Source organism: Nestor notabilis, unplaced genomic scaffold (genome assembly GCF_000696875.1).
Source record: "Nestor notabilis isolate BGI_N333 unplaced genomic scaffold, ASM69687v1 scaffold8657, whole genome shotgun sequence".
In the NCBI taxonomy this organism is placed as follows: Eukaryota; Metazoa; Chordata; class Aves; order Psittaciformes; family Psittacidae; genus Nestor; species Nestor notabilis.
The window spans coordinates 73,363-85,565 of NW_009936162.1; the positions used below are offsets into that span (position 1 = coordinate 73,363).

Here is a 12,203-nt window from a genome sequence, read left to right on the forward strand (position 1 = left end):
AATAAACCAAATTAGCAGAACTCATTAATTTATACCTTTTCATTTATTTCACCAAGGATTCTTGATCCCCACATGTATCCAGCATTGCTCCAGATATCTTTAGCAATTCCGCTTCTTGATTTATTATCATAAGCACTGTAACTTCATGCAAAATGTTTCCACGTTGAGTCCTTGATGCTTCTGTAACTATATTATTTAATCTCCACTGATCAGCACACAAGAGATCACATCATTAGCTAGCATAAATGATGTTTCTCCCACAGATTTTGGTGGTGTTATTTTGATTCTGGCTTAAACCACAACAAGAACATAACAAATTTATCACAAAGCTTTTATAAAGCACCTTCCCAAAATGACTGCAGTGTTCTGCAGAGAAAAGATGTGTTAATGAAAACTGAGGCATGTGAAGATCTGTCCTTATATTTGCAGGTTTACATTTTTTTGGCACTTTGTGATCACGGCATTTGAGTGCCTGACTGTAACTGTGGGTTTTTTTCCTAAATAACTGTAAAAAATTGTATTAAGATTTGCAGTACTGTCATGAGAGTTAATCACACTGCATAACACTGTCAACAATAAAGCTCGTATACCACCATCTTCTGTGGTCTGAAAATGTCAGAAACACAGACAAAGCGAACAATGAATTAATAGAAGCTACATCTTCTCAAAGGAGCGTCTGATTGAATAATAATACAGAGTTATGCATAGACTTCTTTATCTGGGTACTAATGACTTTTCTATTTGTTTTCCTGAAGTGTGGGATTAAAGTTCAGATGTCAAAATTGAAAAATTAACCACGGATGACAAGCGCCCAGCTGACATTAAAATGAATGAATATCCAGGCTCCTGGGGTGGTTTTCAATTTCTGCAGGACCAGTTCCTACATGACTGGAGCCATGACCGATATCATCTACGGATCCAGCTCACAATCTCTAGGCAGTTTAATCCACCTGCTTTCCAAAGACAGAGAGCATGAAGCGGGGGGGGGTGTGCGTATGAGTGTGCATGTATGTTTGTAGTGCACTTTCTTCTTGATTATGAAGGTTATTATCAGGAGGTAGCCCTAAAAGGAGAATACTGCACTATAAGAACATTACAAGGGAAATAGAACAGTAAAAAAACCCTGCCAAGGGACTATCAAAAGAGACTACTTGCCAAGAAAATGTAGGTTTATTCCCTAAGAAAATAAAGAAAAAATGCTTTTTCTTTTGGAGTGGATGCTTTTAATCCACACCAAAATCCTTGTATTACTGGGGCTACTGGGAGACTAAACAGCGAAAGGTATTACAGTACTTGCACAGGGACTGATTCAATGTCCTTACTTAGACAAGCATTTGCAATTGGGAGTTACTTGACTGAGCAAGAAATAACACGGAGAGTAAGAGAAATGGGAGCATGGTGACACACTCAATTTCTCTAGAATGCTCAATGCCATACAAAATAGACACGCCGCTTCTTGCCCCCTTCAGCCTTCTCAGTTTTATTGAGTGGATCTGTCTGGTCCCTTGAACTGTCTCTGACTCTCTATCACGCATCAGACTGCTGACTTATATAGCTATGCAAGCAGAAAAGTCCTCCTTGCTTTTTTGGCAGCTAGGTTAGTTCTCCATCAGTTTAGTGAGTTCAGTCTCTAAGGATTCAGCCCCAAAGAGATGAATTAAAGGAACAGAGCTAATGCAAAAGAAGCTGCAGGAGCTGGAGTGAAGCATTTGGATCTCTGGAGGAACGAGCCATCCCTTTCAGCGACAGGGAGTTCCTGCTGGATGCAAGCCACATCACAGAACTTCATCCTCATGACCAGCACAAAAGCGAAGAAGGGATTAGCATAAAAATGGAATTTTGTAAAAAAACCCACCAAACCTTCAAAGATATAAACAAGCAAAAACTGGATTGTTTCAGGCTCTATTTCTTATTTTCTTGGCAGTCCCACTGACTCTAAGCAGTAGGGTGCCCACTGTCATTAGACAAAGTAGCTGACTCAGAGCCAGATCAATTATTTCTGATCATGGAGACATTGCCCTCTGGCATTAATGCTTCCCCCTACACAGGTGCACATCACTGCAAGATGCTCTGAAAAAAATGTTCAAGAAACACCAAATTTAGTGTCTTGGACAATACTGTGTCTTATAGTACATAAATTTGGAAACTATCTATTGTCAATAAAGGTAAGAGATACCACTTTGGGGAGGGATTTTTGTTTAAAAACCAACCAACCAACCAACCAACCTTTGATATTCAGTAATGAGGAAACAAATGAAAATTCAGTAAATCTAAGCCTAATTTTCTTCTTTTTTTTTTTAATATTACATGAAAGGCAGTCTGAGCATATTGATAGGTGTCCTTTGTAATATTTCTATCAGTTTAACACATTCAGCATCCCTGCCAGTTCCCAAACTACATGGCAGACATGCTACCTCCAAGCACTTACTTCATTGCTTTCATGTATGTTGTGATCTATCATTTGAAGCAGAAACCACATCACATTCCTCAGGATGAATGTGGTGATCAAGTTCCAGTGGATAATATTCCGCAGGCATCTGATACTCCTAAACAGGGAAATACATTTAAATCAACACATATAGTGAATATATACACGTACACATTAATGACTATATAAAATTAACAAGCTAATTCTGTTCACTTGCAAAATTTCTCATGGTTTATCCCCCTCCACAACTTCTCTTATGCTATGAGACAGAAGGTTCATTTGTCCAGTGGGTCATCAATAACGGTGTTTGAGGTTTTCTGCAGTTACAACTTTACCAGCAAGCATATCTGGGTCTGGTGCCATTCTCTGGTTCTCAGGATAAATTGCATAGCCAGTGCCAAAGCCAGAACTTGGATTTTGCAGTGTAGTCACAACACAAATAAACGACATAAATATAAAACAGCAACAGAAGAATGCCCAAATCTGTGCTGCTTCTCCTTGCTATATACCTTTCTTCCAGAAACCACAGCATAACTTTTGCAAAAAAGCCACGTACAACAATTTTTCTTGATAACATGAGGAGCTCCCATTGACAATAATCAATTCAATCAAGTGAAACAGGATCTACTGGAAAGACTCAAATATTCAAATGGTCATTTCATTCTTGGTTATCATTTTTGCTTCTCTCTGCTCCACCCCTAGAACAACTAGAACTGATAAGTCCCTAAACAACCAGACTGGAGTGGAGTCTGTTGCATTGTTAACAAAGGAGATTTGGAGAAAAATATCTGTACTGGAGTGCCAAAATGGAATAATTTACATTTGGACAGTCTCTTGAATAGGTTTGGCTGTATGAACTTCAAAGTTTTCAGACCCGTTAATGCAATAGGAAAGCATGGACTGACTGGTTTTCAGTCCAGGGCTTAGCTGGCTGTACCAAGCTTTCTTAAATAAGGTAGAGCTGCATATTCTCCTTCATCAGAAAATATCCATGTCTGTTTTTAGTCCTTTCTCAGCCCCCATTCAGATGCAATGTAAAATATGAATGCAATAAAATATAAGTTACAGTAAGTTGGGACACGCTGCTTTAAATTAAAAGATGGGACACCTCTCATAGTGCTTCCTGCTGCAAAAAACTCCCGGAGGCAGCCAGTGGATGGGGCTGATACCAGCAACCGAAGTATCAGTGAAGCCAGACAGAAAGTTACTCATTACAGAACCAGTCATTTAAAACAAAATCATTTGTCTTCTCATTCTTTGTGAAATGGTACAAGAAGGCAAGTGCCAAGATGCAGTTTTGCAGTTAGAGTCTTTAACTGAATGATCTTCTCTCAGCTAAAACATTCCAGCTATTAGAATCACTTCCAAAGGGGTTCAAACAGCCAGTGCGTTTTCCAGGATCATCAGGTTAGCATTCTGCACTTGCCATATCAGTCTCTCTCCTTGCAAATTAAGCTGTCAAATAACACGGGGCAAACATAGAAAATGGTGTTCTCAAACCTGCTCAGCTGTAACTGATGGTAGCTTGTCCCAGTGACAGCAGAAAGAGAAGGTACAACCCAGTAACTGACTTTGCTGTTGCCTCAGGTCTTTTGCATGACAATCAAACCAGCCTTCTTAATAGTAAACACTATTTTACTGATAAAACTCTTATTGCCCTCTTCCTAGGATGTGATTAGTCAGTCTCAGGGCTAGAAGTAATTCTGTTATGTCCTTCAGCCTCACAATTCTCTCGAAACACTTCACAGCAATTCAGAAAAAAAACCTCAAACAAGTAGAAGACCTCCCACATAAGAGATACTGCAACTTGGAGAAAGATGCTCAGGGGTATAACCATACTAAGTCAATGTTAAAACAGCCTCTGAGTTTAACAACCCCAGCTCCAGGTATGAAACTGGCATTTGGTTTTTTCAGAACCACAGTGACTCATGACTGGAATCAATTTGGAAAACAAATCTCCAGCTGCTCAGATCCATTCCCTTTTATTTAAGCCACAAAGACTTAAAACAAGTGTTGCTCTCGATGTGACCTTTGTGACCAGGAAACATGTCAGAGAGACATCTCACTTTCAAAATTTCACCTCTCACAAAAGCCAAAGGCTCACTGTTAGTCTTTCAAAGAAACAAGGCAACCAACACCTATAGCCTTTTCTGCTGAAAACCCAGCTGGCTCTAGACAGACTTTGAAACATGCTATTAAGGTCTGTTCTCTGTTGATCTCCTACCCATAAATGTCCTGCGGCTGCTCTTCATCGACATGTTTTATTCACTACTTTTAGGTTAAGGATTAGCAGATTAAGGAAGGAGTTTGAAACACTGCTTCTATTGGGAAAGGGAGATAGGGGACCAGAAACTGAGGAAATTCAGGTCAAAGTCTAGTTACTGACATGAAATTAATTGCTTCTGAGAGCTCTAACAACAAAACAGATCCAGCACATTTGCCACCTGAATGTATTTCTTGACAGTGAGAAGATAAAAGAGTGGGGAAAAAAATCCTTGCTGCCTGCCTCCATTTAGATGTAGTTTAATCATCCCATATGCTGGAACATCACTAAATCTGGCTGGAGGAAACCTTCCCACAAGGTTTACAGCAGAACACTGAACTGGCCACAGAGGCAAACAGGATCAAACAAACATGGTTTTGGTTCAGTTCATAAAAAGAGCTTTTCCTCCCAGTAAGATCCTAGTCATCCTGTGCTTGGAATATAAAGACAAACTCAGTGTCTACTGGCTACATGATCTTTGCCCTTCATATTACTTCTTCATTCATACTGTTTTGTCTTCTTTGCCCATCAATCTGCATCTAGCCATTGGCTTTGTCTGGACTGCAAGAAGCTTGGGACAGAGGCAAACTTTTAGTGATGTCTGTTCAGGACCCAGAGCAAGAGGGTCAGTTCTGCGTTAAGAACTCCCAGGCTACACAGATAATTATGATAAAAATTCTCCTTGCTGATGGAAGATGTGTTTCTGGTATAAAATTAACTAAAGTATAAATGTGAAGAGCAGCTGGAATTTACTAAAATGAAGCCTGAAGCCTTGTCAAATAATGCTTTGAACATGAAACAGGGACAGGTGGCTCCCGTGCTCCACTACTTTTAGTAAAAGCCATTCTTTGACTACCAGCAACCTTCTACTATGGCCTCATTCTCTTTCTGAGACACTCTGTGTATGGCATGGAGGGTAAGTAGACCCTTTTCACCTGCTAAAAAGCTTCTCGTCTTTGGGGTTAACAGAGTTGTAGAGCAAGCATTTGCTTTCCTGGCTGCAGTCTCTCCCTAGCTGCATTACCCAACACATTGCTGCCTTTGCAAAGCAGCACAAACAGGTGAGGGGCAGGATTTGCTTTTGTGATGACTGGGCTGCTACTCTGCTGGTGTTAATAGCAGTTATGGTTTTAATGGAAACACCGGTATAGTCAGGCTGAGAAACAGTCTGAAAGTGCCACAGAGTTTCTCAATGGCTCAGGCAGTGATGTGACCCCAGGCACAGAATAGTTTTTACTTTTGGGGGTTGAGGGGTTTGTTGGTTTTTTTTCTTTGTTTTCCTTTTCCTTTTCTTTTAGTAAGAGTCCCAGCTGGAGACTCTAAGCTTGCTTTTGTTTGTAGAGAGCCCAAAGCACATGGTTTCTGTTTGTGTCTGTCTCCTAAGGACTACTAGCACAGAAATCACTGTGGCAGTAATGCAATTCATAGCCAAGGGCAGTAAAAGCTTGAGAAATAACTGTGTCAGTTCATAGCGGAGAGGGAGGAACAGCAGGATTAATATAGTGTGAAGGCTGCAGGGCACAGCAGTGGAGGACTGCAGCTAAGTCAATCGATGTAACAAGGGAAAGCTCTCTTCCCAGACACCTGAGAAAGCTGTTCTCATCTACAGGCATTACTGGTGAATGTTATTACTGTAATTAAGCAAGGGCAAAGCATCTAGAGGGGTACTGAGTGAGATGAGGGTCCTATCATTTCAGGTACTATTTACATAAGACTGTTCTGCTGGGTTCAGGAACTTACCCTGTGCTTAAAGTCTATCTGTGTAACCAGCCTGGAGTCTGAGGTGGACAGTGAATGAAGGACATGTCCCAAAGTGAGTGACAAAGCTAGTGAGTAACAGAAGACCTGCAGCATAGCTAATGTTTGGTGAAAGGACAAAGCCAATCTTGTCATATTCACTCATCTCCAGGCATACGGAAGCTAGCTTAAATTGATAAGCCTTAATTTAAATTTCAGTACTCCTATTATTTGTGAAAATGACCTGTCCCTTTTTGAAAACTCATAACAGTATTCTATGGTAATGAGCTCCACAGTTCCTTTCTCCTTTATGAATTATTGGCTTCACTCTGTGTAGTGAAAAAACAAGCAAATCTGTGCTCTAGAAACAGCAATAACTGCCTTCAGAGGCAGCACTGAAAAGGAATTCGCATCACATTGCAACTGGCAGGAGGTAGAATTTGAAACACATTGAGCTGTATTATATGTTAGTGAGTTGAGCTTTCCTAGAGTCACATTGATTGGCATGAATGTATTCCCTCACAACTCAGAAGCTAAGAAATGTGTTATTCTTACTTTGGTAAGGAGATAGCACAATTTGGACAGTGTGGTGGTGACAACATCAGGAAAATGAGAGAGCAGTCAGCAGGGAGCTACCTTTTCAAGAGGGCAAAGAGTCATGTCAGAGAGGGCAAAAATGGGAGATGAGGGGACCAGGTGCTGAACTGCTACTTCAGACACAATTACAGCATCGCTAGGAAGACACTGAGTTACAGAGCCATATGAAGTCCCCTAGACTAAAAGATCAGATGATAGAAGGTATCATATTCATCTTATGTCAGGTAACACTGTTCAGGCCATTTTCACTTGTTTTACAAGCCTTGATGTGGATTAAATGGTGTAAGTGTAGCCCAGCTTCCAAGAAAAGCAGCACAAGTCATCATCCCAGAGAGCCTGAAGGCTTGCACATCACAAGACGCCATGGAACGTAGCTCTGGGCTTCCATTAAAGAGCTTTTTCCTGTATTTGCTTCCTGCCCTGATCTTTTTCAGACAAAAGTGTTGGTCAAGGCCCTGGCTGGACTCTTCTACTAACTCTTCCCTGGTGCATGGGTTCAACGATGGAAGGAACAAGAAAAGAAGTTGCAGCAGTTCAGCCAGAACAAACTTAAAGACTGAGACCACAAGACGAAGAAGTAAGAACTCTCATATTCCGTCAGACCAATGAGCCATGTAGGCTGTGACGCAGTCCCCAGTGCTAGTCGGTAAAGACCAGTTTGGAAAACAGTATTGGCAACAGGGGATGTAGACTTTTAGTTGTTCCTTGCTCTTACCTCTTTGCTTCTTGCAGCCAGAGGTTTTAAAATATTCCTGATTCATAGACCACGTATAATCACATTAAATCACCCTGTTGGTGGATCCAAGTCCTCACAGGAGTCACTGAACTCCTTTTGTGGTTTATGTTCCCTGGGGTCATTTGTCTATCCTGGTTCCTCTTCTCTGCTTCTCTGTCCCTTCCCAAGGGCTGGATGAGGACGCATTTCCTCACAACTACATTCCTTCCTATCCCTCGGGAATTGCACGGAGAATGGACAGAAAGAGCCTGGAACTGGACAGCAGGAAACTGCTAGTCCCATGGGCTGTGGGAGCAAGCTGGGAAGTGTGGTTGGTAGTGTATCCTGAAGTAGCACAGTTCGTGCAGTGATTTCACTTCTGGATGTGCCTGACAGCAGGTTTTGGGCCTCAAATATCCCTCCGAAATACAGCAAGTAGTGGCAGACAGGCATATGTGAGCTGTGCATGTTACACTGAGTGAAGGAATGGGCAGAAGGAAAATCATTTCCTTGAAAAGGTGAGAAAAGAAGGACTTACAGTTTCTGACTTGCAGGCAGAAAAGATACTTCCACTGGGAGCATCTTGGTTCTATAAGTGAAAGGGTTTATTGGCTCCTCATGATTTCTTAAGAACCAGTGCTTTGCCTGCGATTGAGTGATCTCCAGACCTCTGCTTCTAACAGGGCAAGAGTTTCCACTGAGGGACTGCTGCACAAGAGCCCTGATGCAGTGCCACTCTGCATGGTTTGGGCAGAGGTGTCCTCATGTCCCTGACAACTGGTTAAGGGAGCAGGAGCACAAGTAGTGTTCTTCCTGATCCCTTCAGTTGCATGAATGGTGAGGGAACAAACAGCAATAACCTGGCTCCCAGCCTAGTGTCACCAGTAGAATTTTGTGGGTTTTGTCATGGGTTTACATGACATCAGGCCTTCCGGCAACAGACAGGGTCTCAAAAGGGGAAAAGGGTCTTTGCACAGGAGTTCACTGCGCACAATGAGCACAAACCTAATTGAAAGAGCTTTAAACTAGAATTCAAGGGGAAAGGGATAGAACAAGGCTCACCAGAGATAAGCCTGGAGGCAGCATGTCAGTGTTTGAGTGATGGTGTGCTAGAAAGGTCCTTCAGTCTGCTATCACAGTGGAGGCACGGGATGGAGATCCATGCAGAAGCAAAGACACAATTATTAGTACAGTGACTTGCTTCAAATGTAATGATGAGAAGCTTTGGATAGAAAAGTGTAGCAAGTGACAGCATATTGTCACAGACTATGTTATGAAGTACCTTGTTTTATATTTACAGGTATGTGGGAACAATGGTACAGGAAAATGTGTGTGTTCCAGTGAGTCGAGAGTCCCAGAGTATGTCTCTGTGTTGGACAAAACCAGATAAGATGATCTGGGAGCACTCACGGCACACACAGAGTGCCCCACAAAAGCATTAGCTTCAGCTGTCTGCAGCAAGTTATACACAAACAAGTAATTAAGTTGAAAGCAAACATACTTCTCTTTGGCTTTCCTAATTATTAAATCAAAAGCCAGGTGTACGGTGGGAAATTACACATAATGACCTCTTTATTTGATTTGAGAACAGACCATGTTATAAACCCAAATGCCATTCTCTGACTCGATATCACACCACTGACATCCTGAACTGCTTCGTGTGCAGGGTGTCATAACCGAGCTTCCACATTAGGAACAGTAGCAGCAAATGGAAAAAAAAAACAACCAACAGAACTCTCCAGCAGGTGACTCTAGTCTGTGTCAGAGGAGGGTAGAAAGAGCTTCTGACTGCTGGTAGTGAAAGGACACCCTGCTAATTATTTCCATCAAATGACCTTAATTGTACAGTTGGATGCAGAAAGCAGAGAATTAGACAATCCATTCTTTTGACTTTGGAAATGCTGAGACCTCAAAAGGCAAGAAAATCTTACCAATTATTTCTGTACAAGTGGCCTCACTGAGTCAGTAATGAAGATTTATAAGGGTTCCTAAAATAGCATTGGCAAAACTTAAGGTTTTTCTGTTCCACTCCCCCACCCCCCCACCCCCCCCTTGCTCTATCCATACAGTGTTATTTTTCTTCTGGGATATATAGAGCTACCATTTTCTGATTCAAAGCATGACACAAACAATTAACATTAGCAATCCCAATAATGTGCCAGCATGGTTGAAAGCTAGCTGAACCATTTGCATGGAAATCATTGCACAACGTAACTTTAATAAAGAAGCTTGGAAATCTTCTATTCATTCATGTAGTATTCTGTTAATAGTGATGTTCAGTTAAGACTGCTGTCCCAAAATCTGTCTGAAAACAGCTGGCAGGAGAAATCTGAGCACACTTTGCTGGAGTCCTTCCCATTCCATGACTGTTGAGAAAGCAGGAAGGAGAATCATGGACAATACTACTTAAAAATGTCTTTTCTAGGGCAGGCAAAGTCCATGTTCAAGCCATAAATGGCACAGAATGGGAAGAATACCTAACAGTGCGTTGTTTCCCAGGCTTTGTGCCTGTCATAGCCTATTTGCTTTCATCTACATGAAGGCCTCCCCTGAGGTCCTCATGGTTTCCCCTCCATGCTCATATTCAACCAGTGCATATATTTTGGTATTCCTAATGCTTACAGATGGGAAAAGCAGCGGGAGAGGTTGGTAGGGAAAATGAGCCTCTTGGTGGCAGTTGCCTGAGGGAATATAAATATTCTCACAGGAAATAGAAGGGGCAGTGTCAGGGGAAGAATGAAAGCTGGTAAAAGAATAACAGCTTTATTACAAGGATGGGTGAAATACTCAGGTGAAGAGGAGGAGCAGCAGCTTCCATTAGTGTTAGGATATGCACGGACCCTAAAAATAAATCCATTGTGGAACCATCTGTGCCTTTTCCAAAGCTTCCTTCTCCTGCCTTCAAGCCAATCTTTAATCCAGGACACAGGGCATTCTGCCTGCTTTAGATACAAAGGCTTAAAGCACTGATGTTTCTAGGATTGGAAGGATGCAGCCAGCACAGCACAGGACTACCAGCAGGACAGCCCCAGGGCAGGACCAGACTGAGTGTGCTCACTCTCTGCGTTTGTGCCCAGCACTGCCTGGATGTGTAGCACAGTGAGCAGGGGTCGAAAACGGCCCTCTGCAAACCACCCATGAACAGTGTGAATAACTATAGGGCACGACATCATCCTGTGCTTCATTCCTGGTCAATGTACACAGAGAAATATTTCCCCTGAGAACTAGGTGGTTTAATATGGACTAATTGAAACCTAGTCACTAGGTACTCCAGCCTGAGAACATGGCTCCAACCTTGATGGTGCAGTCAGCTCTTCCATTGGAAAAAATTCCGCTGTTCTTTTCACACGGATGGCAAAGTCAGATGCAGATTATTTAGTACCAAATGGTTTGATCGTGGTTTAGCTGGTTGAATAAAGATTTAGGAATCTGCTCTAATTTGCTTTGCTAAATAGAGGTCAGCTGTTAAGTCATTTCTGAACCAGACAGAACACAGGGCTGTGAAGTAGTTTTTTAGCAGAAGCTACCTCAAAACTCAGGTTTTAGTACCCCATAACCAACTAACTTCAGAATAGCAGGGGCATGGTACATGGCTACAGCCCTCTGGGGTTTATCTAAAATATTGCTCTGTAGACAAAGATTGTAGTTATCAGTCTGGACTGTGGAAGGCTGAATGTTTTCTATGAAGCGACCACTGCAACTGGATTGTACAAATTGCAGTTAGGACTTCAGAAGCCAGAGACTGAGAGTTGCTCTTGGCTGAGCTGGGTTACAGCTACTGTTTGGGAAAGGTAAGAGTGCACAGCATGTTCTCATTCATAATCCCCTTGAGGAATTATGGTTTTTTTTTTATATCTGAAAGAAAATTAATTTAAATTACCAACTAGGGAATTCAGGGGTTATGGTTGGCTGGTTTGTTGTTGTTTTTTTTTTTTTTTAATGCAATTGTACAACTAGCAATGTTTATTAGATTATCTGTCTTTGCAGATACTGTGTAGATAAACCAAGGAGGAAAGTCTGGGGCACTGATGTTGCTGTTCACACTCTTCTTGGCCTCATTTCCACAAAAACATGGTGTGAAATGTTTCATTTTTTTTGCATATTTGACCACAAATTCAGGAAACACTATATATATTGTATTTGTCATGGGCAACTCTAAACACCTAGGCTTGAAAACATCTTCTCTGATTCTCCTTCCCAGAGATGACTCAGGACATGTTCTGTTTTCAAGTAAATTGCACTCCTATGCAAGATTCATACCTAAACTGTAAAGACCAAACTTCGCTTTCTTCCTTCCTCTGAAATCTTGGAAAACTTGCAAGGCTTGCTCAACTGTTCCCGTAAACATTCCATCATTATCAACAGGAGAAATTAGCACAGACAAGTTTTAGCTAAACAGTCAAAATAGATCTAATCTTGCACAGGACAGTTCTATTACCCAAATTTAAACAAGTGAGTGCCCA

At 41.7% G+C, this 12,203-nt stretch overlaps 1 protein-coding gene across 1 annotated transcript in view; it reads right to left on the bottom strand.

Annotated features, from left to right (window-relative positions):
• Positions 1-12,203, bottom strand: part of CRHR2 (corticotropin releasing hormone receptor 2) — a 66,294-nt gene that overhangs the window by 39,486 nt on the left and 14,605 nt on the right. Inside the window, exon 4 of the mRNA XM_010018201.1 lies at positions 2,429-2,546. Within this exon, the coding sequence (XP_010016503.1) occupies positions 2,429-2,546 (118 nt within the window). The remainder of the gene's footprint in view (positions 1-2,428; positions 2,547-12,203) is intronic.